Here is a 22,091-nt window from a genome sequence, read left to right as displayed (position 1 = left end):
AATAAAGAAGTGATTATATAATCCAAAATTTGTATGAAACCATTTTGAGGTTATCAGCTGTACGTCTTATCTAGTACAGGAATCTCATCCAGCGCAACCCTAACTTGTTTATCTGTCTTGCCTCCGCTTGGATTGTTTCAGAGATAAAGAAAATAGAAACCAGGGACTTTGAGTGGTCTTTTCTTTCATTTTCCTACTTATTTTTGTTATTTACATACTTCTGTTTTTAAAAAGAATTGTACGGGGGGCACCTGGGTGGCTCAATGGGTTAAAGCCTCTGCCTTCGGCTCAGGTCATGATCCCAGGGTCCTGGGATTGACCCCACATCGGGCGCTCTGCTTGGAGGGGAGCCTGCTTCCCTCTCTTTCTCTGCCTGCCTCTCTGCCTGCTTGTGATCTCTGTCTGTCAAATAAATAAATAAAATCTTTAAAAAAAAAAATTGTACGAATATACTTAAAGTTCGTGTAAGTACTGTAGGCTTGAAATTAAAAATGGAAGTTCTTCATCTTACTCCTACCAGCCTTTCCCTACCTTGATGTCTAATTTTCAGTGTCAATCACTGGTACCTCTTTTGCTCCTTCTTTTGGTATTTTATTCCTTGTTTCCTGAATAACATATTCATGCTACTATTTCTTGATTCTTGTTTAATTTTAAACATCTATTTACTGTTATAGAAGACGAGATTTAACTCTTACATCTTCCTTCCTAAAAATACATGTACTTGCATAAATCCAGAAAAAAATACATATACTTGTCATCTCTTCCATACGTAGTTATATTCCAGTTTTTCATTAAATCAGTGTTGATTTTTTTTTTTACATGTTTGTGATTCTTACGTAACTATTTTTGCAGTGGAGCCCTGTAGATTACTATGATTTTATTCCTGCTGTTTTTGATTTATATAGCTTTTATATTCCTGAAATAGTTAACATTATTTAGTTTCCCTACTTTTCTATGTATTAATTCTCTAAAGCTTCTAAAATTCTCTAAAGCTTCTTGCAGTACAATAAAATACAGCAGACAATCATTTCCTGACTCTCAGCTTCCTCAGTTCCCCTTGAAACTAGATTGTAAGTGTGGCCGAGGGAGTTTCCGAGACTTGCTAGGCCTACTGTACAGTTGTCATCTTGGAGCCTGTTTACCATGATCCTGGAAGTTCTCTTTGCGTTTTTTTTGCTATGGAGTCCCTATTTCCTGTATAGTTTTCTTTCTTGTTTTACTCATTTTACGGACAACCTTCAGTATCTTCTTGACATAGGGTGTATCGGAGTAAATTTTCTGAGACTTCTGCATCTGAAAATGTGTTTATTTTATCTTTACTCCAGAATTACTGATTTTGCTGGTTACAATATTCTAAGTTGTAAATTATTTTCTGTCAGGATTTTGAAAACATGACACACCTGTCTTCTGGCTTTAACTGATATTTTTGAGTGGTCTAATACTTTTATTTTTTAGAAGATTTTATTTATTAGAGAGAAAGAGGGTGTGAGCATGAGCGGGGAGGCAGAGGGGCAGAAAGGGAGAAGCAGACTGAGCAGGGAGCCCAATGCAGGGAGGTCGGGGGGTGGGAGGCTCAATCCCTGGACCCTGAGATCATGACCTGAGCTGAAGGCAGATGCTCAACCTTAATGGACTGAGCCATCCAGGCACCTCAGGTGGCCCAGTGTACTTCTCATTGCTAATCCTTTGTTGGTATCATTTCCTTTGAAGGCTTTTTTGAATTGTTTTTTTTTGTTTGTTTGTTTTTTGGTTTTTGGGTTTTTTTTTTTTACCCCTGGTGTCCTGAACTTGCCTGTGATGTGCTGATATGATAACATTAATTTAGTGCTCTATAGCATTTAATTTAAATTGTTTTCATTTAAATTAATTTATTCAGTCTCAGAAGAATCTTATAAATTAATTCTGGCAGAATTGTTATTTTTTATTTATTATAAATAAATAAGAGATAAGAAGCTTATCTGGACTTGAACCCAGGTCTTATTTTATTTCTGTGTTCTTCATCCTTTGGGATGGTAGTTCATCCAGCGTTTATAGTTATTGACAATATGAATAAAATTAAAGTTTCTTATTGCTAGATAATTGATTGCTACATTTTTATTAAAGCAGGCAAAACACCTTTATTTACCTTATTATTTGCCTCAAAATATACCTCATTATGTATCCTTGTCTAATAATTTTTTTAATGCCTTATAACTGAGCTAAGTATATGAGGGGCTGAAATAGAAGATCTAGACATGTTTCAGGAGTTGAATGGGAATTGGGTAGAGAGCTTATCTAAAGTGAGAAGATACCTTACTGAATGAGGTAGCCTATTGTTTTCTCTCAAGTATGTTCCAATTTTAATCCAGCAGCTGCCTTCGGCTCAGGTCGTGATCCCAGCGTCCTGGGATCGAGTCCCACATCCGGCTCCTTGCTCGGCAGGGAGCCTGCTTCTCCCTTTGCCTCTGCTACCACTCTGCCTGCTTGTGCTCTCTCTTTCTCTCTCTGACAAATAAATAAATAAAATCTTAAAAAAAAAAAAAAGAAATCAGCTAACATACAGATATCATAAAATATTTTGCATAAGTTTCTATATATATTTGCTGAGTGAATTGTTGCTGGATCACAATAGTATTTTTCTTGCTCAGTTTGAATTCTTTTTAACCTTTTAAGGAATGTTTTGTGGTAAGCCATTATTTCAGGTTATCTACACTAGTGTTCATTATACAAATCTATATGTGTACATTGTCCCAGTGAATAATGTTTAAAAAAAAAAAAAAAGATAAAGTTGACACTAGGACTCCTTGTAGTTTCAGTACCATCATTGTCTCACTAACTGTGTAGCAGCCTGCGTAGAACCAGTATGATTAGCTAACATACCAGAGGGCTCACATTTGTAACTGAAAAAACCATTTTTAAGCATTTTTAATGTGAATTTTAAGAAAATATTTGCACATCATAGCTATTTTTAGTATAAAACTTGAGTGTATTTTAGAGAGTCTTATGGAGTAAAAAAAGATTTTAAAAATACTCTCTGAATAGAGGGAGAATGAATGGATGTGACTGAAACAAACATTTGGCTGAGGTGAGAAAACAGGTTAAAAAGAACTATAGTCTCAAAATGACCGATTTCCTATCACTTAACACTTTGGCCTCCAATATTTATGGTTATTATTAGACAATGTAGAAAAAGCTGTTTTAAGGAGTATGTATATAAAAAATACATATGTTTAATTTGTTATTTTTTTATATTTTTATTTATTATTTTTAAAAAGATTTTATTTATTTGACAGAGAGAGTACATACAAGTAGGGGGAGCAGCAGGCAAAGCAGGCTCCCCACTGAGCAGGGAAGCCCAACACAGGGCTCCATCCCAGGACCCTGAGATCATGACTTGAGTTAAGGCAGACTCTTAACCGACTGAACCATCCAGGTGCCCCAGTTTTTTATATTTAAAAAAAATAAGGTTTTAATGAAATTGTTGTGATTTCTCAAAGATATTTAGAAAAATCCCTTATTAAGCTATACCTAAAATTAGAGATTTTTTTTTTTTTTTTTTTTTTTTTAAGATTTTATTTATTTGTCAGAGTGAGCACAGGCAGACAGAGTGGCAGGCAGAGGCAGATGGAGAAGCAGGCTCCCGCTGAGCAAGGAGCCCGATGTGGGACTCGATCCCAGGACGCTGGGATCATGACCCGAGCCGAAGGCAGCCGCCCAACCAACTGAGCCACCCAGGCGTCCCGAGATTTTTGTATTTAAATAAATCCCCCCTACACACATTGATTGTTCACTTATTTTTGTAGAGTGTTAATCTGGGAGAGACCTGGTCTTTTCACTCCTCTATAGGGGTGAATGAAGACATACAGATACATGGCAGTTTGCAGCTAATGTCATGCATTTCTTTTTTTTTTTTTTTTTTTTTTTAAATTTTTTTTTTATTTTTTTTTAGAGGGGGGGGGGGGGGGAGAGCAAGCACAGGCAGACAGAATGGCAGGCAGAGGCAGAGGGAGAAGCAGGCTCCCTGATGAGCAAGGAGCCCGATGTGGGACTCGATCCCAGGACGCTGGGATCATGACCTGAGCCGAAGGCAGCTACTTAACCAACTGAGCCACCCAGGCGTCCCATGTCATGCATTTCTTATTGTGCCAAACCAATGAAGATTATTGACATGAAATGCTTGCTTTATCAAGGAAATACTTAGTTTTCACAGTATCATAGAAAAAATACTAGTGTAGTTGTTACATTAAGATAACTGGCTAAGGCGCCTCTCTCATGCTCTGTCTCTCAAATAAATAAATAAAATCCTAAACCAAGTAATATCAGTGGGGAAAAATTTTTTTATTGAGTGTCTGAAATCATCCACAAGTTAGATACTGGATTTGTGTAATGTTGCTCATGTTCCAAATTTATACTTGACTTCCACTGTTGCATTTGAGTTATAAAGATCAAGGTATAATCTAATTGAGCAAATGCTGTGTGTTCAGTTTTTAAGAGCTACATCACATGTCATGTTATTCTTAGTGAGATTGTGAGAGTTGGCCTCTTTTCCAAAGTTACCTTAGTTGTAATCACCTAGTGAACTTTCATCTTTGTTTTTCTTCCAATTTTTAGAAAGAGAGTATCTAGCAAATATCGTGTTACTAAGAATATAAGAATGAATGCAGTGGTTCAGACCTGGTAACAATGTAAGAAACAAAATGAAGGGGCGTCTGGGTGGCTCAGTGGGTTAAGCATCTGCCTTCAGCTCAGGTCATTATCCTGGGGTCCTGGGATCCATCCCCACATCGGGCTCCCTGCTCAGTGTGGAGTCTGCTTCTTCCTTTCCCTCTGTCTCCCACCCTGACCCCAACTTGTTCTGTCTCCATCTCTCTCTCTCTCAAGTAAATAAATAATAATAATAATAATAAAAATAATAAATAAATAAATAAGAAATAAATGAAAAGATGCCATTCATTTTGATCTGGACTTTGGTTAGCAGTTAGGACTATGCCCCATACATCTCTTATTAATCCTTAGTGAACTTCTAGGTTTGCTAATCTGAATAAAGTCTTAAACTCTTTTATAATAGGAAATTACAAACATATACAATATAAATAGAACAGTATAATTAACCTCCATTGTCATTCTTTTTTTTCTTTTCAAATTTTTATTTAAATTCTAGTTAGTTAACATAAACTTTTTTTATTACATAATCTCTATACCCAGCATGGGTCTTGAACTCACAACCATGAAATCAAGAGTTGCCTGTTCCACTGACTGAGCCAGCCAGACACTCCTCTCTATTGTTTTATCTATTGCCAGTTCCCTTTTTTCCTGTAATATTTTAAAACAAAGCCTAGTCATTGTATCATTTCACCTGTCAGTCCTTCAGTATGTTTTTCTGTTGAGTGGTTTAATAACTTATTTCATATACTGATTGAATTTTTTCCTTAAACTTCTGTTTCTGGAAACAGATTGGCCTGTCAAAAGTAAATGTATACTGTTTATATATGACTGTTTATATACTGTAATTCATGCTTCTTGAATTAGGTCATATTATGGTAGATCTTGCTTTGGAGTTGGGGTCTTAAAGTTTTTTTGTCATGGTACCCTTGCAGTTTTGTGAATCCCGTGATTCTCTTTTTTGGAATTTTTTTTTTTTTTTTTAAGATTTTATTTATTTGACAGAGAGATCACAAGTGGGCAGAGAGGCAAGCAGAGAGAGAGAGAGAGGAGGAAGCAGGCTCCCTACCGAGCAGAGAGCCTGATGTGGGACTCGATCCCAGGACCCTGAGATCATGACCTGAGCCAAAGGCAGAGGCTTAACCCACTGAGCCACCCAGGTGCCCCTGGAATAATGTTTTTAAATACATAAAATAAAATACATAGGATAACAATGTTATCCTATGTTATGTTGAATTAAATTATCAAGATAGTAAAGTTCTGATGCATGTTTCTTTATTAATGAATTAAAAAATATCTAGCCACAGGTCTAAAAGCTACCATATTTTCTAAGCAGTAATAAGCATGTGAAAAATATTCTAAGATATCTGCAATAGTTGTGATACAAAAATGTGTATGATTTCTATTAATGACAAATTCTCTTGTATTGCTAATACTGGTATGGTTAGTTTCCTACATTCAGAATTTAAGGAAGTACAAGTTTCAGTGAAAATTAAGGAGTATTTTTCTTCCCATTCAACTTTATGGTCCCCTGCTTTAAAGAGTGTAAATTTTTGTATTTGTTTTTAGTTTTCTTGGATGTCTCAAGCTATTGCTGCATACTCTGCTGTTCTGGTTTTGCCCTAGATATATCACCGGAGCTTTTATTCTATCTTAATTGATCCTAGTTTTATTTTAATTACAAAAGCTTTTGAATTGAGAACTCTGTTTCCTAACATTTTAACGTAGCCACCCATGAGTTTTTAGTTAGGGGCTTGTATTTCACTGTGAGGAGTGTTATCTCAGACTCCGATGGAAGGAGTCAAGTTCCGGGAACGGTAGCAGAATATGAGAGCAGTTTTGTTCACCTATCCTGAGAATTAGATTATTTTCAGTTAGGAAAAATTTGTGCACGTTACTTACTTAAAGCGATGTAGAGTGATAGCCAAGATCTAATATTTACAAGTGTATACATTTGTTCAGAATTTTATACTTCATAAAACAATTCAAATACCCTGTCTTACTGGAGGATTACAACAACCCTATGAAGTAAATTTGGTAAGATTATCATTGTTCTCATATATGGGATGTGGAGACTGAGGCTTAGTTGCTCATTTGAAGATAAATAGTTACAGCCTTACCTCTTTAAGGTTGTAGATCATCGCTCTTTTAGATAAACTTAATCATCTTGTTAGATGTATGATCGTTCCCAGGGTTAAACAGATAAATTTAGAAAAACAGTTTTTCTGTTTGAGATGGCATCCTTGATTTTATATTTTCTAAAATGTCATTGAAGCTTGATTTTATAAAAGCATACTACAGGAGATTGTTAGTCCTACTTTCATGACCTTGAACTCAACATTTCACACCAATTGAGTAATTTTGTCCTAGTTGATTTGCCATGAGAACACTTTGGACTTTGATAAGAGGACCAACCTTTTGGTCATTTTTTTTTTTAATTTTCAAAACTATTGTGTTGGATGATCACTTAGTAGTACATACAGAAATGCAGCGCTGTGGTTGTTAGTGATGGGAAAAATCACAAGGGAATTTGATTATCTTGTAACAGAAGGTGAAAATATGTAAAAGTACATATTTGGAATAGGTTTTATAAAGGAGGCAGATAGTAGGAACTCAATAAATACTGGTTAGGGCACATATTTTTGATTAATGAACGAGATAATTGATCTCCATAAGTTATGCTGTTAGGAAGAAAAGATACAAGCATGAGAACATACCGATTATAGAATGACAGAGAATAAACAGATTATACAAAAATAGGTAACCCCAAAATGAGAAATGTGTATACTTGCTCTCAGTAAAATTCACAGTTTCAGATTGAACTCTTGGTATAGAAATTTGACAGTAATTTACTCACATCAAGTAGATAGACTTATCTTTTTGATGCTCGTGGAGTTTTTATTACAGTTTTTAAAATTTTTGTTATGATTTGCCATATGTATTTTTCTGTCTTTCCTTCATTTGCTAAGTGCCAGTTGAGGGGTACGGGCAGTACAGCTGCATGGTATCAGAGGGAGGAGCCCCATTTACAAGGATATTCCTAGAGGAAGTGAGATCATTTTCAAGTATAAATAGCACCTAGCTAAGTAGGAAGGTGTATAGAGGCATTCTAGACAAATGGAAGAGAATCAGGAAAGTATAAGGGGATGTTTAAAAGTAGATAATTTTGATAAGGGCTAAGGGTTTCTGTTGGGCAAAAAAATGGTACAAGGAATTTGGGATCAGATTATACAAACTCTTGAATATCTGTAAGAGATGTGGATGTTGTTCTGTAGGCTTCTGCCGTCCACATTGGGGTACACATTCTTGCTGTGTAGGATATGCAGATCCACAGGATAAATATAACACATCTTCCAGGAATATCACTTTTTAGAAGATATGGGGAAGAAATAACTATTTTTATATAAGATTTATAGAGTAGAAAACACAATTCACATGCAATTTTAAGATAAATTGTAAGATTTATGGTAGAATCCTAATAAGATCCTAAAAGAAGTATGGGCTTATATAAAGCCATTTCATCCTGTAATTCTAGAATTGTAAATCTTTTTTTTTTTTTTTTTTTTTTTTTTTAACAGAGAGAGAGATCACAAGTAGGCAGAGAGGCAGGCATAGAGAGAGGAGAAAGCAGGCTCCCCGCTGAGCAGAGAGCCCGATGTGGGCCTCAATCCCAGGACCCTGAGATCATGACCTGAGCCGAAGGCAGAGGCTTAACCCACTGAGCCACCCAGGCGCCCTAGAATTGTAAAGATACATTTTCAATATCCTCAACCTGCTATACTCTTTTAATAGACACGTTTGAGCGACACAGGTCAAAGTAGTATGTAGCCATTATAAATTTGTTTTAAGAAAATTGAAGGAAGATAGACATATACTTAGGAGACAAGGCAGGAGACTGTTCAGATAGTTTAAAATTCGGGTTAAAAGCAGGCCTTGGTCTGCTTGAAAGAAGTCATATTATATTAACAGTCTTTTCAAAAGAAGATTGTATTCAGTTTAGTGGCCTATGATATAGGAGCAGTGATTCACAAAGTTAAGTAAAAGTTAAGTAAAAAGGCTGAGATGTCTTCCAGATTTTAAGCTTGGATGACTGGAAGCGTGATGGTGCCATTAACGAATATACAGAGGTAAGGGGGGAGTGTGATGGTGTAGAAAGGGGGGAAGGCCCAGCAGAGGTGGTAGGGATTTGATGAATTTATTTGATAGGTTGAGTTTGAGAAGACTGTAGGATATCAAAAGGAGGAATGGTAATAAGCAGTGTAAGAAGGGGAACTGGAGAGAAATCTGGAAATAATACATAAATTTGGGAACTTGACTCATGGAACATAGATGAGTCCATGAGAGTAGATAGAATTTCTGAGGATAAGAGTAGAAGATATTTTTGAAGACTGTGCATTGGTCCAAATATATCACATACTAGGAGGGAACTGGGATATTAAAAACTGGATTCAGGTTAGGGATAATCCTTGGAGAGTATAGTCATATGTGGAAGCAAAATGAGGGTCATGTTTGAAGAAAGAGTGTTGTTCATGAGTAAGTTAGCAGAGAGATCCAAGTGAATGTGGACTGAGGAAAGGCCATTAGATTAGACAATTGTGAGTTAATGGTGTAATTAAAATACTTGGCAGAGGAGTGAGGACAGAAGGACACAATTTGTGAATCATAAAAAAATCCTTTCTCTACCAGATTTAACTCAATCTGAGCATATTTTATACAGAAAAAACTCACTTAGTACTCCTAAAAGGAACAAAACGAAAGATGTTGTGTAAGAAGTCTAAAAAATTGGAGAACAAATAGAAGAAGCAATTGGCATATTAAAGAATGCATTATTTTGTATTTAAAAGCTTCCACTTTTTTGGGAAAAAAGTCAGTTTGGTATTCTGGCTCTAAAAAGTCAATTTTGACAGTTTGGCTATGGTTTTAAATGCTAAAGCTTATTCTTTTGTAGTTTATTGGAACAAAATATTTATGTAGGATCCACATAGATCATACATATTTACATGTCATGTAAAAAACATGACATACTGGGGCGCCTGGGTGGCTCAGTCATTAAGCGTCTGCCTTCAGCTCAGGTCATGATCCCAGGGTCCTGGGGTCTAGCCCCGCGTCAGGCTCTCTGCTTGGCGGGAAGCCTGCTTCTCCCCCTCTCTCTGCTTGTGTTCCCTCTCACTGTGTCTGTCTCTGTCAAATAAATAAATAAAATCTTTAAAACAAAAAACATGATATACTGAGTAATTTAAAATACATAATGTTGAATATTTTTTGACTAAGGTGAGTCAGTATATAACTTGGGGTACTATATTCCTTAAAACTAGATTTAATTCAAAATTTTATTTCTATTTGGTAGTTTCTTTAAAAACTTTATTTAAAAAATACTGACAAGTGATATCATGATCAAAAGTGATCCTTGTGGGGCGCCTGGGTGGCTCAGTGGGTTAAGCCGCTGCCTTCAGCTCAGGTCATGATCTCAGGGTCCTGGGATCGAGTCCCGCATTGGGCTCTCTGCTCAGCAGGGAGCCTGCTTCCCTCTCTCTTTCTCTCTCTCTCTCTCTCTCTGCCTGCCTCTCTGTCTACTTGTGATCTCTCTCTGTCAAATAAATAAAATCTTAAAAAAAAAAATGATCCTTGAGGATTAGAATTCAAATTTTTTACATTGGAAATGATGGAATCATTATATGTCACTAAAAAACTACAAGAATTTAAATTTCTATATTTTAAAGGACTGAGTCTTTATTGAATTTGGGAATGTATCTTTCAGGCTGTTTAAACATTCAATAACTTGTTATGATTTTTACTTCTATTTGACAACCTACACATAAGTATTAAATTCATGCCATGTCCAGGGGGGTATAAATTATTAAACTTGAGGCCACAGATACATTCATTCTCATGATACTCTGACAAGATCCCTTTAAAATGGTTTTCACATTGTTAAGGTTTAAAATACATAAAATGTATACAGTATATAGATAAGTTAACAAGTATGTTGAGATACAGTGATGCCTGATATTAAGGTCAGTATGACCTAGTAATCATGATCTACTGCATTTGTTTAAGACAGTTAACCTATTTTATTTCATGTAATTTTTTATTTTCAAATTTTTTTTTAAGATGTTACTTATTATTTGACAGAGAGAGATACAGCAAGAGAGGGAACACAAGCAGGGGGAGTGAGAGAGGAAGAAGCAGGCTTCCCCCTGAGCAGGGAGCCCAATGCAGGGCTTGATCCCAGGACCCTGGGATCATGACCCGAGCCAAAGGCCGACGCTTAAGGACTGAGCCACCCAGGTGCCCCAACAGTTAACCTATTTTAATACAGTATTTTATCTTGCTTCATTTGACTTCATAAATAAAGCATACCAAACATTTATTTCAGATTATTTGGTAGCAAAATGAAACATCAGTTTTAAAATTAGTATTATAGATTTTCACATGTACTCTGAACTAACCGAATTTTAATCTGGAAATTAATAATATTACAGCATTTAGGAATAATCATCAGTCTTTTATGTTTATTCAAGTGCAGAATTTTAGCAAGAAAATTAATTTCTTAAATGGAGCAAGTTTAAACTGAGCAATTAGCCTACATAATGACTCTTAAAACAAAAGTCCTAGTAAATTTTTTATTTAAAAAATGACTTAAAAATTCACCCGTTGGGTAAAATTTAGATTGTGACTACATAAAATTGATTCTTACATCACAGAATATATGAATAAATGATATCATAAGAATTTTGACTGGGAAAGATAAATGGTATTCTTTGAAGTGATTTGGCAATATGTTTACTTTTTTTTTTTTTTAAGATTTTTTTTTAATTTATTTGACAGACAGATCACAAGTAGGCAGAGAGGCAGGCAGAGAGAGACAGGAGGAGGAGGCAGGCTCCCTGCTGAGCAGAGAGCCCGATGCGGGGTTCAATCCCAGGACCCTGAGATCATGACCTGAGCCGAGGGCAGAGGCTTTAACCATTGAGCCACCCAGGCCCCAATATGTTTACTTTTAAGTTGATAGTGACTTTAAAAAAGAATCTATTTCTGAAGCCTTCTGTTAGGGATTTTAATACCAGATTATTAAACCACAGTAACTTCAGATGAATTTAATGTTTAATTTGTTGGCTTTTTAATTTGTTTCAGTTCATTCAGAACTTTCTGAATCTTTTGGATGGATCAACATTTTAGTTGATTTGACAGAGTATAAGCTTCCATTTTGAGACTTCCAACATAGTCCTCTTCTCCTCTCTGGCTTAGTTTTTGCTCTTGGCTTGTTATATTTACCATTTAGGTTGTTTTCCCCACAAACATTGTGCCACCACCAGCCTCCTAAAGAAGATAGATAGGGCATTTCATGAATACAAACTCACGTAGTTACTGTTACTACATTTCCCCATGAGTACATCTTCACTTCTTACAAATATGACAGTATTGTATAGATAATGCATGTATTCCACTTTAAAATAATCTGTACAAGTCTTGTGTATACACCCAAAATAAAATACCTGAGAAATGTTATAAGTAAAATATCTAATTTTGTTATCTAATTTTGTTATTTAATTTAATTTTGTTATTTAACATTTTGTTAAAATGTTATAAGTAAAATATCGATATCTAGTTGAACTAGAATCAAATTAATAGTTATATTAAGAAATTTTTACCTGTAGAGAAAATGTTTATTTGGGATTCAGTTTTAAGAGTTGACATTGTAGATGTTAGCTAATACTTTGGGAAGATATTTTCTAGATATGAAAATGAAATATTGATATTAGGAAAATGATACCTGAATAACTTTCTGGACAGTTGACATGCTCTTTTGCCATGTGATCCCAAGTAGAAAACACCAAGTCTTTGTGTTCCGGGAGTGCACTGGGCACATTGCCACTAATTTCAACTAGGTGTAACGTATAGTTGGTTTCATGATTTCCCAAGTTAAAGGAATATTCGATATAATGCTTGTTGTCGTTCCAGTCTTCTAGTTCAATTCGTAAAATGTAATTAGATTGCCTTACTATGGAGTATATCTTCTCTAGACCCAACCAAAATTCTCCTGAAAAGAAAGTAAAAACCTGTGGGTTGTTAACTGCATATTGGGTACCAATAGTTTTTTTTTTTATTGTGGTTTTTTTTGATAGTGTTTTTTTATTGGTGTAAGTCAGTGAATTGTTTTAGCCTAGAATCCCTTGGTTATTTTAGAGTATCTTAAAATATTGCTTTTTAAAACGATTTTATTGAAGATAGTGAAATATACAAAAAATGTTAAAAATATTATAAGCCTGCCTCAAGTAAGATTATTGTTTTTAAAATGAATTTTATGAGACATATTTCATGGGCAAAACATATTAGGCATTTTAGATGTGGTCATTGATAAAATATTATCTCATTTCTAGGTCCTTCCTTAGGTCTACTGGCTTTACTATAAGGAATTTGTTAATACCCATATACTATTGGAAGTTTTGTTAAATATTTCTACTATTATACCCAGTGTTACTTGGATGATAATAGTGTCATTTTCTTCAAATATAGTCTTGGCCTTTGATATTTGCTTGATATATGTTTTCTTTGTAGGAAAATAGGGAATAAAATTTTTTAGACATTTTGAGTTAAAAAACATAATTCTCTCTTTAATTTTAAAAAGTATTTTTATTTGGAATTAAAAACAACATAAATACAAAGATCTCTTTTTAATTATCACAATCCTTTCTATTAGAGTGTTTAAGGAAAAAGTCAAACTTTTATTGCTGTTGAATTAGAGGACAGTTTTAAGGATTTAAAGTACAAATGGATTATTTTCTTATAGAAATAAATGAGTATTCTGGACTTAACACTCTTTAAGTTACACTAACTCATAGAAGATTTGGGTCTACAGAACATATCACTGAATATACCTTTTAGTAAGGGAGCTAACTAGTAGTCTGAATATAAAATTTTTTAAATGATCAAGTAGAGTGTTTAATAAAAAATTTGGTATAATAATGGATGTTCTCCAGTTTATAAATGAGTACTTACATTATGAATTTTTTAATGCGCCTTTTGAAATTTAAACCTGTTATTTATTTTTGTTTTGCTTATTTTATTTTGTAATCAAAATATAGTAGTTGCACTGAGTTAATTCATTTATTTTATTTTATTTTATTTATTTTATTTATTTTTTTTTTAAAGATTTTATTTATTTATTTGACAGACAGAGATCACAAGTAGACAGAGAGGCAGGCAGAGAGAGAGAGGGAAGCAGGCTCCCTGCTGAGCAGAGAGCCCGATGTGGGACTCGATCCCAGGACCCTGAGATCATGACCTGAGCCGAAGGCAGTGGCTTAACCCACTGAGCCACCCAGGCACCCTAATTCATTTATTTTAAATCACATTTCCAGGGACGCCTGGGTGGCTCAGTTGGTTAAGCAGCTGCCTTCGGCTCAGGTCGTGATCCCAGCGTCCTGGGATCGAGTCCCACATCGGGCTCCTTGTTCTGTGGGGAGCCTGCTTCTCCCTCTGCCTCTGCCTGCCACTCTGTCTGCCTGTGCTCTCTCTCTCTCTCTCTCTCTCTTTCTGACAAATAAATAAATAAAAATCTTTAAAAAAAAATAAATCAATCAATCACATTTCCATAGTATACATTTATAATATTTAAACAGTTGAGATTTAAACATTTAGTACTATACATCTGGCAGTTTACTTGTTCCTTCCACCTCCAAATAGTATTAAAAATGTTAAAAAAGAATGTAGAGTGACCAGTGATAAGGATGGTTTTCTTGATAGCTCATTCGTACCATTTACCACTTATCAGAGCACACAGCATTTTATCATAATTGTCTTTAATAATTGTAATTATGACAATTAGAAGCCATCAAATTGTGATACATATACTTAAGAATGGACATGAAATTGTGATAAGTATAATTCAAGTAGATGCTTGTAATAAGTATAAATTACTAACAGATATGTAATTATTAGTTAATAAATTCTAAGAAGGCTGGGCCTAGTCTTCATTCATTGTTGCATTCCTAATGCCCCATCCAAAATAGATTCCCAGTAAATATTTTTAAGTAACAAGTGAATGAATGAATAATGAATGAAGTCACCTTACCATTAAGTGTCCCAAAACCATATCTGTAGTTTTCCCAAGTTTCATTGAAGTTTTGTGATCCATCTGTTCGGTGTTGAATTAATGTCCATGAACTATCTGAATATAATGAACAAAATTGTGTATTTTAAGTAGATTGATGCTGAAAGATATAACAAAGTACTGTTTTCTTTTTTTTTTTTTTTAAAAGGTTTTATTGGGCGCCTGGGTGGCTCAGTGGGTTAAGGCTCTGCCTTCAGCTCAGGTCATGATCCCAGGGTCCTGGGATTGAGGCCCGTATCTGGCTCTCTGCTCAGCGGGGAGCCTGCTTCCCCCGCCCCCCTCTGCCTGCCTTTCTGCCTACTTGGGATCTCTCTGTGTCAAATAAATAAATAAAATCTTTAAAAAAAATTTTTTTTAAATTTTTAAAAAGGTTCTATTTATTTAAGAGGGGGAGAGAGAAAGCACAAGTGGGGATGGGTCAGATGGAGAGGAAGAGAGAGAGAGAAGCAGGCTCCTTGCTGAAGAGGGAGCCCGACATGAAGCTTGCCCCCAGGACTCTGGGATCATGACCTGAGCCAAAGGCAGATGCTTAACCAGCTGAACCACCCAGGTGCCCCAAAATACTGTTTTCTTGGTTTAATTTGATTTGATTTTAAAGATTTTATTTATTTATTTGAGAGAGAGGGACAGAGAGTGACAGAGATAGCATGTGCAGGGAGGAGAGGAAGCAGCAGACTCCCTGCTGAGCAGGGAGCTGACATGGGGCTTGATCCCTGGACCCCAGGGTCATGACCCAAAACAAAAGCAGACACTTAACTGACTCCGGCACCCAGGTGCTCCTTGTTTTGATTTTAATTAGTGGCTATGTAATGTAGTCATTAATATCATTATGGTACTACCATTTTATTATTTATTATGGTTACAAGAAGCTAAGTAAAGGGCAACTAATGAATCTGTCTTAATAAACTTGCCAACAATATGAATTTCAGGTTACTTGATGGAAAAATATGGAGAATATTGAATAAGTGCATTAGTAAAAACAAAAATAAACAAGGCAAATATAAATAGTAGAGCTTTGCGGTTGCCTGTGTTACTTACATTTCATTTACATATATTCAGAACAAAGATAATAAGATTAGTCTTACTGATAGATAGTGAATAACAGGAGCTAATTACAGTCCATTTTCTCTTCAGGCTGGTTTTACCTGATTTAACATCACAGTAGACATTAAAAACTTGAGAGTTGCTGGGTCTAATGGGATAGATGCCACTTGTATGTTCGCCTCTATTATAAACGGTGGTGCAATTAGCAGGAATGTCTAGAATCAAGAAAGTGTTATTACATAAGATATAATCATAAGAATGCTATCTTTAGAGCTTGAGTGCTTTACTTGACATTTTATGGAATTGTGGTGAATGTAGCCCTTAGCCTTTTTCAGTACTGTATTACCAAGAAAGTACTTGATAACTGAAGCAGATTTATTAGATGGCATGTTATGCAAACAATATTAAAATAGTTACTATTAAACTGATTTCTTTTTAGGAAAAGTGACAAAATGAGAATTTCAGACATGTATTTTTGCTAGATATACGAAGAATATAAATATAATGCCACATATGAGACATTATTATAGGGCTTGGTGTTCATAGCACTTAATCCACAGGCGTGTGTTGGAAGAGTGAACATACATGAAGGAAGCTTACAGAGAACTTTTGTGTGTGTGTGAGAATTACATAAAAGTGAATGTGTTTTGAAAGTATTATTTTGTTAATGTTTGGTTGGGAATGGAGACTTTGTTCTTTCATCTCTGTGGGGTTTTTTTTTTTTTTTTTTTTTTTTTAGTGAAAATTTTCAACAGGGAAGTAGAAACGTTAGAGAGAACTTCATAGTCGTTCCATCTGTATTTAGTAATTGTTAATCTTTTGCCATTTTTGCTTCATAAATATACATGTATACAAATATGTATTTTGCCATGCTATTCGAAAGTCATTTGCAGACATCATGACCTTAACCCCTTGAATATTTCAGCTTGGATCTCTTTTTCAAAAAAAAATTTTTTTTATTAACATATAATGTATTATTAGCCCCAGGGGTACAGGTCTGTGAATCGCCAGGTTTACACACTTCACAGCACTCACCATAGCACATACCATCCCCAATGTCCATAACACCACCACCCTCTCCCTACCCCCTACCCCGGCAACCCTCAGTTTGTTTTGTGAGATTAAGAGTCTCTTATGGTTTGTCTCCCCTGATCTCATCTTGTTTCATTTATTCCTTTCCTACCCCCCAAACTCCCCATGTTGCCTTTCAACTTCCTCATATCAGGGAGATCATATGATAATTGTCTTTCTCTGATTGACGTATTTCGCTCAGCATAATACCTTCTAGTTCCATCCACGTCGTCGCAGATGGCAAGATTTCATTTCTTTTGATGCCAGCTTGTATCTCTTAAACAGGAGTTTATTTTCATCCATAACTATAATACCATTATTACATCTAAGAAAATTTAAAATAATATCATATTATCTAATATAAAGTCTACATCTATATTTTCCTGATAGTCTTAAGAATGTGTTTTGTAGGATTAAAAATAAAAACAAAACCTGCCAGGATCCAGTTTAGGTTGACACATCGTATTTGGTAGATTTGTCGCTTTACTCTATTTTAGTTTAAGAAGAGGCCCTGAGAATAGTAATTTTTTTTTTTTAAGATTTTTATTTATTTATTTGTCAGAAAGAGAGAGCGCGAGAGTGAGCACAAGCAGATAGAGTGGCAGGCAGAGGCAGAGGGAGAAGCAGGCTCCCTGCTGAGCAGAGAATAGTAATTTTTGATGAGAATGTCTAAGATAGGAGAAAAATTTGTTGAAAATATACCTTCAAGAAAGAACCCCAACAAATTAACTTACCATCGTGTTCTACATTTTGTGTTTCATTAAAGCGAAGAAAGGGGGTAGTTCTCGGTGCTCTTGGTTTAGAAGAAAGAGAATTTTCTGTGGATTCTTGAAAACTAGTTCTTCTTAGCTGATGAAAGAATATAAATCTTTTAAAAATGGTACTGAGTATACAGCTAGGGGAATCTGAGGGAGGATATTAAAAGTACAACTTGTATACATCTTTAAGCTCATAATGTTATTGCTTTTGATATAAAAATGGATCAGAGGTGACATACAGATTGTATACATGACCTCAAAATATTTAATGAGGCACATTATTTAATGAGTTCAGAAAACTAGAGAAAGATAGCAAAGCACAAACCAGAAATTGGTCAAAAAACAGCAACACCAAAGGTAAAGACTTTGCTTATTAGCATTTTTTAATATGTTCTGTTCATTTATGTGCATATAATATGTATTCTGTTCAGTAACAGGCATATTTTAAGCTTTATAATTGTCAGTTGTAGGCCTTATTGAGTGAGTCTCAGATCTGCCTTAAAGACCTAGCATATAATTTGAACAAGGCTGCTGTCTTAATAGTTTTTTGGAATGTAAACATATCTGTAGAAGTAAAAAATTGGCAGGCATATTTGCTTACTTTCAATACATTCATTATTTCATTGCAAGTTCAGCAATGTTTAGCAGTAATACTTTATTTTTATGCAAAATGTGCTGGGCTGCAGTTTATTGACGAATAGCTTTTCTTATTGATTGCCTGAGAAAAACAAATTACGTAATACCTTACTAGTGTTTTTTGATGTTGGCATTTCCTATGACCTTACTCATAAGGAACTGTTGCAGAGTTCATTTGTTGGATATTAGCTTTTTCTCCTAGGTAGCTGTGTGATGTTAAATGCACTTAACTTACAGAGTTTTGGATCTTATTTGAAATTTGAGGAACCTGGATCAGGTGATCTGAGGCTTCTTCTAACTCAGATACTCATTGTTTTCAATTCTTCATACATTTTATTATTAGAGAGGATGTATATCATTTGATAATAGTGACATTTTGTTTTGTGAGTAGGCTCATTTATCCATAATAGATGATATAAGAGGGGGTGCCTAGGTGGCTCAGTCGTTAACTGTCTGCCTTTGGCTCAGGTCATGATCCCAGGGTCCTGAGATCAGCAGGGAAGCCTGCCTCTCCCTTCCTGTGCGTGCTCTTCCCTCTGCTGGTGGTCTCTCCCTGTCTCTCTCTCTCAGATAAATAAAATCTAAACAAAACCAAAAAAGGATACAAGAAAAAAGAATTTGGAAAAATAACATAATGAGGACGTTATAGAAATCAAAACTAACTGGCAAAATCTCCTTTTGGATAATTAGCAAAAATAATAAAATAACCTACTAAACTATGATTCACAATTAGCAAAATAACCTGAAATTATGAGTTTTAAAATTTCTGAAACATATAACGATATGTTTGTTTAGTGGAAATTGTTTTATAATTCTTGACAACTATTTTTTTATAGGTTTCTCCAAATTTGTATTATTTTTGGAACCCTCTGGAATGCCTGTTTAATAGTAGTAATAATTAATATTTTTGAAATGTTTAGGTTCTTACATAGCTTTATTCTAAATAGGTATCTCCCTCACCTAGACAGCAGCTTACATTGTAGATTAATTATAGTATTGGATATTGAACTTTATTTATGAGGCACACAACATCTAATATTACTAATAATAGCAAGCTTTTATTGATTTTTTTGTGTGTTGAATATGATATTAACTTTATTAATTCAACATATATTTATTCAATTCCTACTATGTCTCAGACAGTATTCTGTATTCCAGGGCAATAGCAATGAAAAAAAATGAAGAAAATCCCTGTTCTCAAGGGAGTTTACATTCTGATGAGGGAACAGACAAAATAAATAACTAAAATATATATATTATGTGAAATAGAGATAAGTGTGAAGGAAAAAAGAAAAAGAATGAAGGAAGTAATAGGTTTTAAGGATGGGTTTGGGAATTGTAATTTTTGATTAAGTGACCTAGTAGGACTTCACTGAGAATTTTATACTTGACAGAGACCGAATGATGACCGAATGAGGCCATGCAGATCCCAGGGAGAAGAGCATTCTTCCCCTAGATGATAGAGGGAGCAAGGGCAAAGGGCCTGAGATAGCAGCATGTTTGTGTTTGAGTAACTGGGAAGAGTTACCCCAGTATGACTAGAGTTGGGGAGATGAAGTTAGAGATAAGAGTCATCTGGGGTCTTACGGGCTACTGGAAGTGAGATGGGAAGCCATTTATGGTTTTGAACCAAGAGAGATGTGATCTAATTTTGACTTTTTTAAAAAAGTTTTTTAAAAAAAAGATTTGTTTGAGAGAGAAAGAAAGAGAAAGAGTGTGCTTGAGCAGGGGGAGGGCCGAGGGAGCCCGACCCTGAGATCACAACCTGAGGCAGAGTCAGACGCTTAACCAACTGAGCTAATTTTGATTAATTTTGACTTTTGAAGATATATATATTGAAATATACTTTACATGAATTAATTCTTTTTTTTTTCTTGTAACACTCTTATAAGATAGGTTCTGTTATTTTTCTGATAGAATAAGTGAGGAAACTGAGAGACAGAAAGTTTAAGTAATTGATTTAAGGTCATGCAAGTAATTGATTTAAGGTCATGCAAAAGTTTTAGAGCCAAAATTCAAACCCAGGTAGTTTCTTACCTTCAGAATCTACAGTCTTTAGCCGTCATGCTGATGTGACCTGTTTACTCATTATCCAACTATAAGTTTTAAAAATAAATTTAGGGTCTGATGTTTTCATAAACCTAGATTTTATGTAAAAGAGTGGACATACCATTAAAATACTGACTTACCTGGTTTTCTATTTCTTTTATTTGACTATGCTGTTGGTTTAATTGTCTATATTGTTCCTCCACCGTCTGTAGAAGGTCTTTGATGCTATTATCTTGCTGTTCTACAAAAGTCTGGACATAGATTGTAGGGTGGTTAGAACTTTCTGTCTTCTTTCTTTCTTTTTTGTTAAATTAGATTTAAAAATTTTTATAACACTGTTAAAATCTAAATTTTTAAAACTAATAGTGGATTAGATAACTGAATATTGGCAACCTTTTTCTCTTTTATGCTTCTTTCAAATCCTTTTGTTTTTATGTTTTAAAACGTACCATCTCTAAAAACCTAATTTTCTGAACTTCAAAGTACTTAAGTGAAATGGGAAAAAAAACCCAGTATTTTATTTTTTTTAATTTTTTTTTAAAACCCCCAGTATTTTAATAGGAGTTAATCTTTTACCATTTACTTATTACATTTATCCATTTTATTTTTATTTTTTTACTTTTACTCATTTTAAACATAGGAGGATAGTTTCAAATTATATTCCTTAAACTTTTTACTTTCCTCCAGTAACTCCAATACTGTAATTTTAGTGTTCTAAATTTTATTAATTGATTTGTAATTTTCATCTGAAATGTAAAGTTTAGTTTTTTTATATATAATGTTAGAGAATCATAAAAACCAAACTGAAATTATAATGGAAAATTTTATTTCCTAGAGGCTTTTTTTCCTTGAGAAAAATACAGTATTTCAATGATTCAGTAAAGTAGCATGTTTTAAAATATTTTTTTAAAAAGATCCACATTGAAAACATAATTACGAACCTTCTTTGATTTCTACTTACTTTAAGTGAAGTTACTTCTGGGTGTTCCTGAATTTCAGGTTGATTTTTAATTAAACTGGTTAATTGCTTCTCCAAATATATCACTTTTTGTTGAAGTAGAATTTTTTCTTCTAGGAGGCTTTCAAGTTTTGAGTTGAGTTCACGTGACATATTCTTCACTTCTTCATTCTTGACTTGCAGTTTGGATGTAGTTCTTCTAAGTTCCTTTTCTTCTTCTTTGATTTCGTTGGTTTGCAGTGATAGGTCATAAAAAGACTGATCAAATATGTTGAGTTTTTGAAATATATCATTAATTTGGCCTTTAGTTTTATGGACAAAGTCTTTAAGACCATGTCCTAACTGAAGGAGGCCATTGGCTAAAATTTTTACATCATCTAACATAGCAAATCTTGGTTTTGGCTCTGGAGATACAGAATCATATGATGAATCATCCCTGTCAATTTTGGAAGAAATAACTAGAGGAATGATAAAAAGAAAGAGCTTAATTATGTGCATTTTTATCCTAATTATTCAACTAATTTTCTCCTGTAAGCAAATCTAGACTTCTAAGTTCTATATATACCACCACTTGCCACATGAACAGTAAGGTTGGCAAGCAAGTATAGTTAATCATTAAGTTGTGTAAACTTGTACAAATATAACCTTCTACATTGAGTTAGATCAATGGTAAATGAAATCAAAGAAATGAGCAATTAACTTACTAGGTCATTTTAAGTTGTTAATGTATTTAATTTTGCAATATTATAAACTCCAGTTTCAGGGTTGAGAGAGCTACCTGTTTTTAAAAGCTGATTTTAATTTCTCATGATTTTTAAAA

The 22,091-nt window shown here is 34.4% G+C and overlaps 2 protein-coding genes across 5 annotated transcripts in view; one reads left to right on the top strand and one right to left on the bottom strand.

Moving 5' to 3' along the window:
* Window positions 1-22,091, top strand: part of LOC111143676 (dedicator of cytokinesis 7) — a 224,750-nt gene that overhangs the window by 76,635 nt on the left and 126,024 nt on the right. The window lies entirely within an intron of this gene.
* Window positions 11,323-21,837, bottom strand: LOC111143677 (angiopoietin like 3). Its single transcript, XM_022497509.1, has 8 exons — window positions 21,275-21,837; window positions 20,454-20,564; window positions 17,605-17,719; window positions 15,901-16,014; window positions 14,717-14,812; window positions 12,416-12,682; window positions 11,634-11,961; window positions 11,323-11,422 (listed from the first exon to the last, which is right to left on the bottom strand). The coding sequence occupies exons 1-7, from the start codon at window positions 21,767-21,769 to the stop codon at window positions 11,777-11,779; spliced, it is 1,383 nt and encodes a 460-aa protein (XP_022353217.1). The 5' UTR covers window positions 21,770-21,837; the 3' UTR covers window positions 11,323-11,422; window positions 11,634-11,776.

The sequence above is a fragment of the Enhydra lutris genome, unplaced genomic scaffold (genome assembly GCF_002288905.1).
Source record: "Enhydra lutris kenyoni isolate GAN:26980312 unplaced genomic scaffold, ASM228890v2 scaffoldscaffold9, whole genome shotgun sequence".
Taxonomy (NCBI): Eukaryota; Metazoa; Chordata; class Mammalia; order Carnivora; family Mustelidae; genus Enhydra; species Enhydra lutris.
The sequence above is the reverse complement of the archived record's forward strand: the minus strand, read 5'-3'. Positions and strand labels throughout refer to the sequence as shown.

Coding starts and splice junctions, on each gene's coding strand:
- LOC111143677 (XM_022497509.1), bottom strand. CDS start 21,769: ATGCACATAATTAAGCTCTTTCTTTTTATCATTCCTCTAGTTATTTCT. Junction 20,565..21,274: donor CAGAAGTAACTTCACTTAAA/GTAAGTAGAAAT, acceptor ATCTATGTCCAG/ACTTTTGTAGAACAGCAAGA. Junction 17,720..20,453: donor TAAAAGAAATAGAAAACCAG/GTAAGTCAGTAT, acceptor TTCTTTCATCAG/CTAAGAAGAACTAGTTTTCA.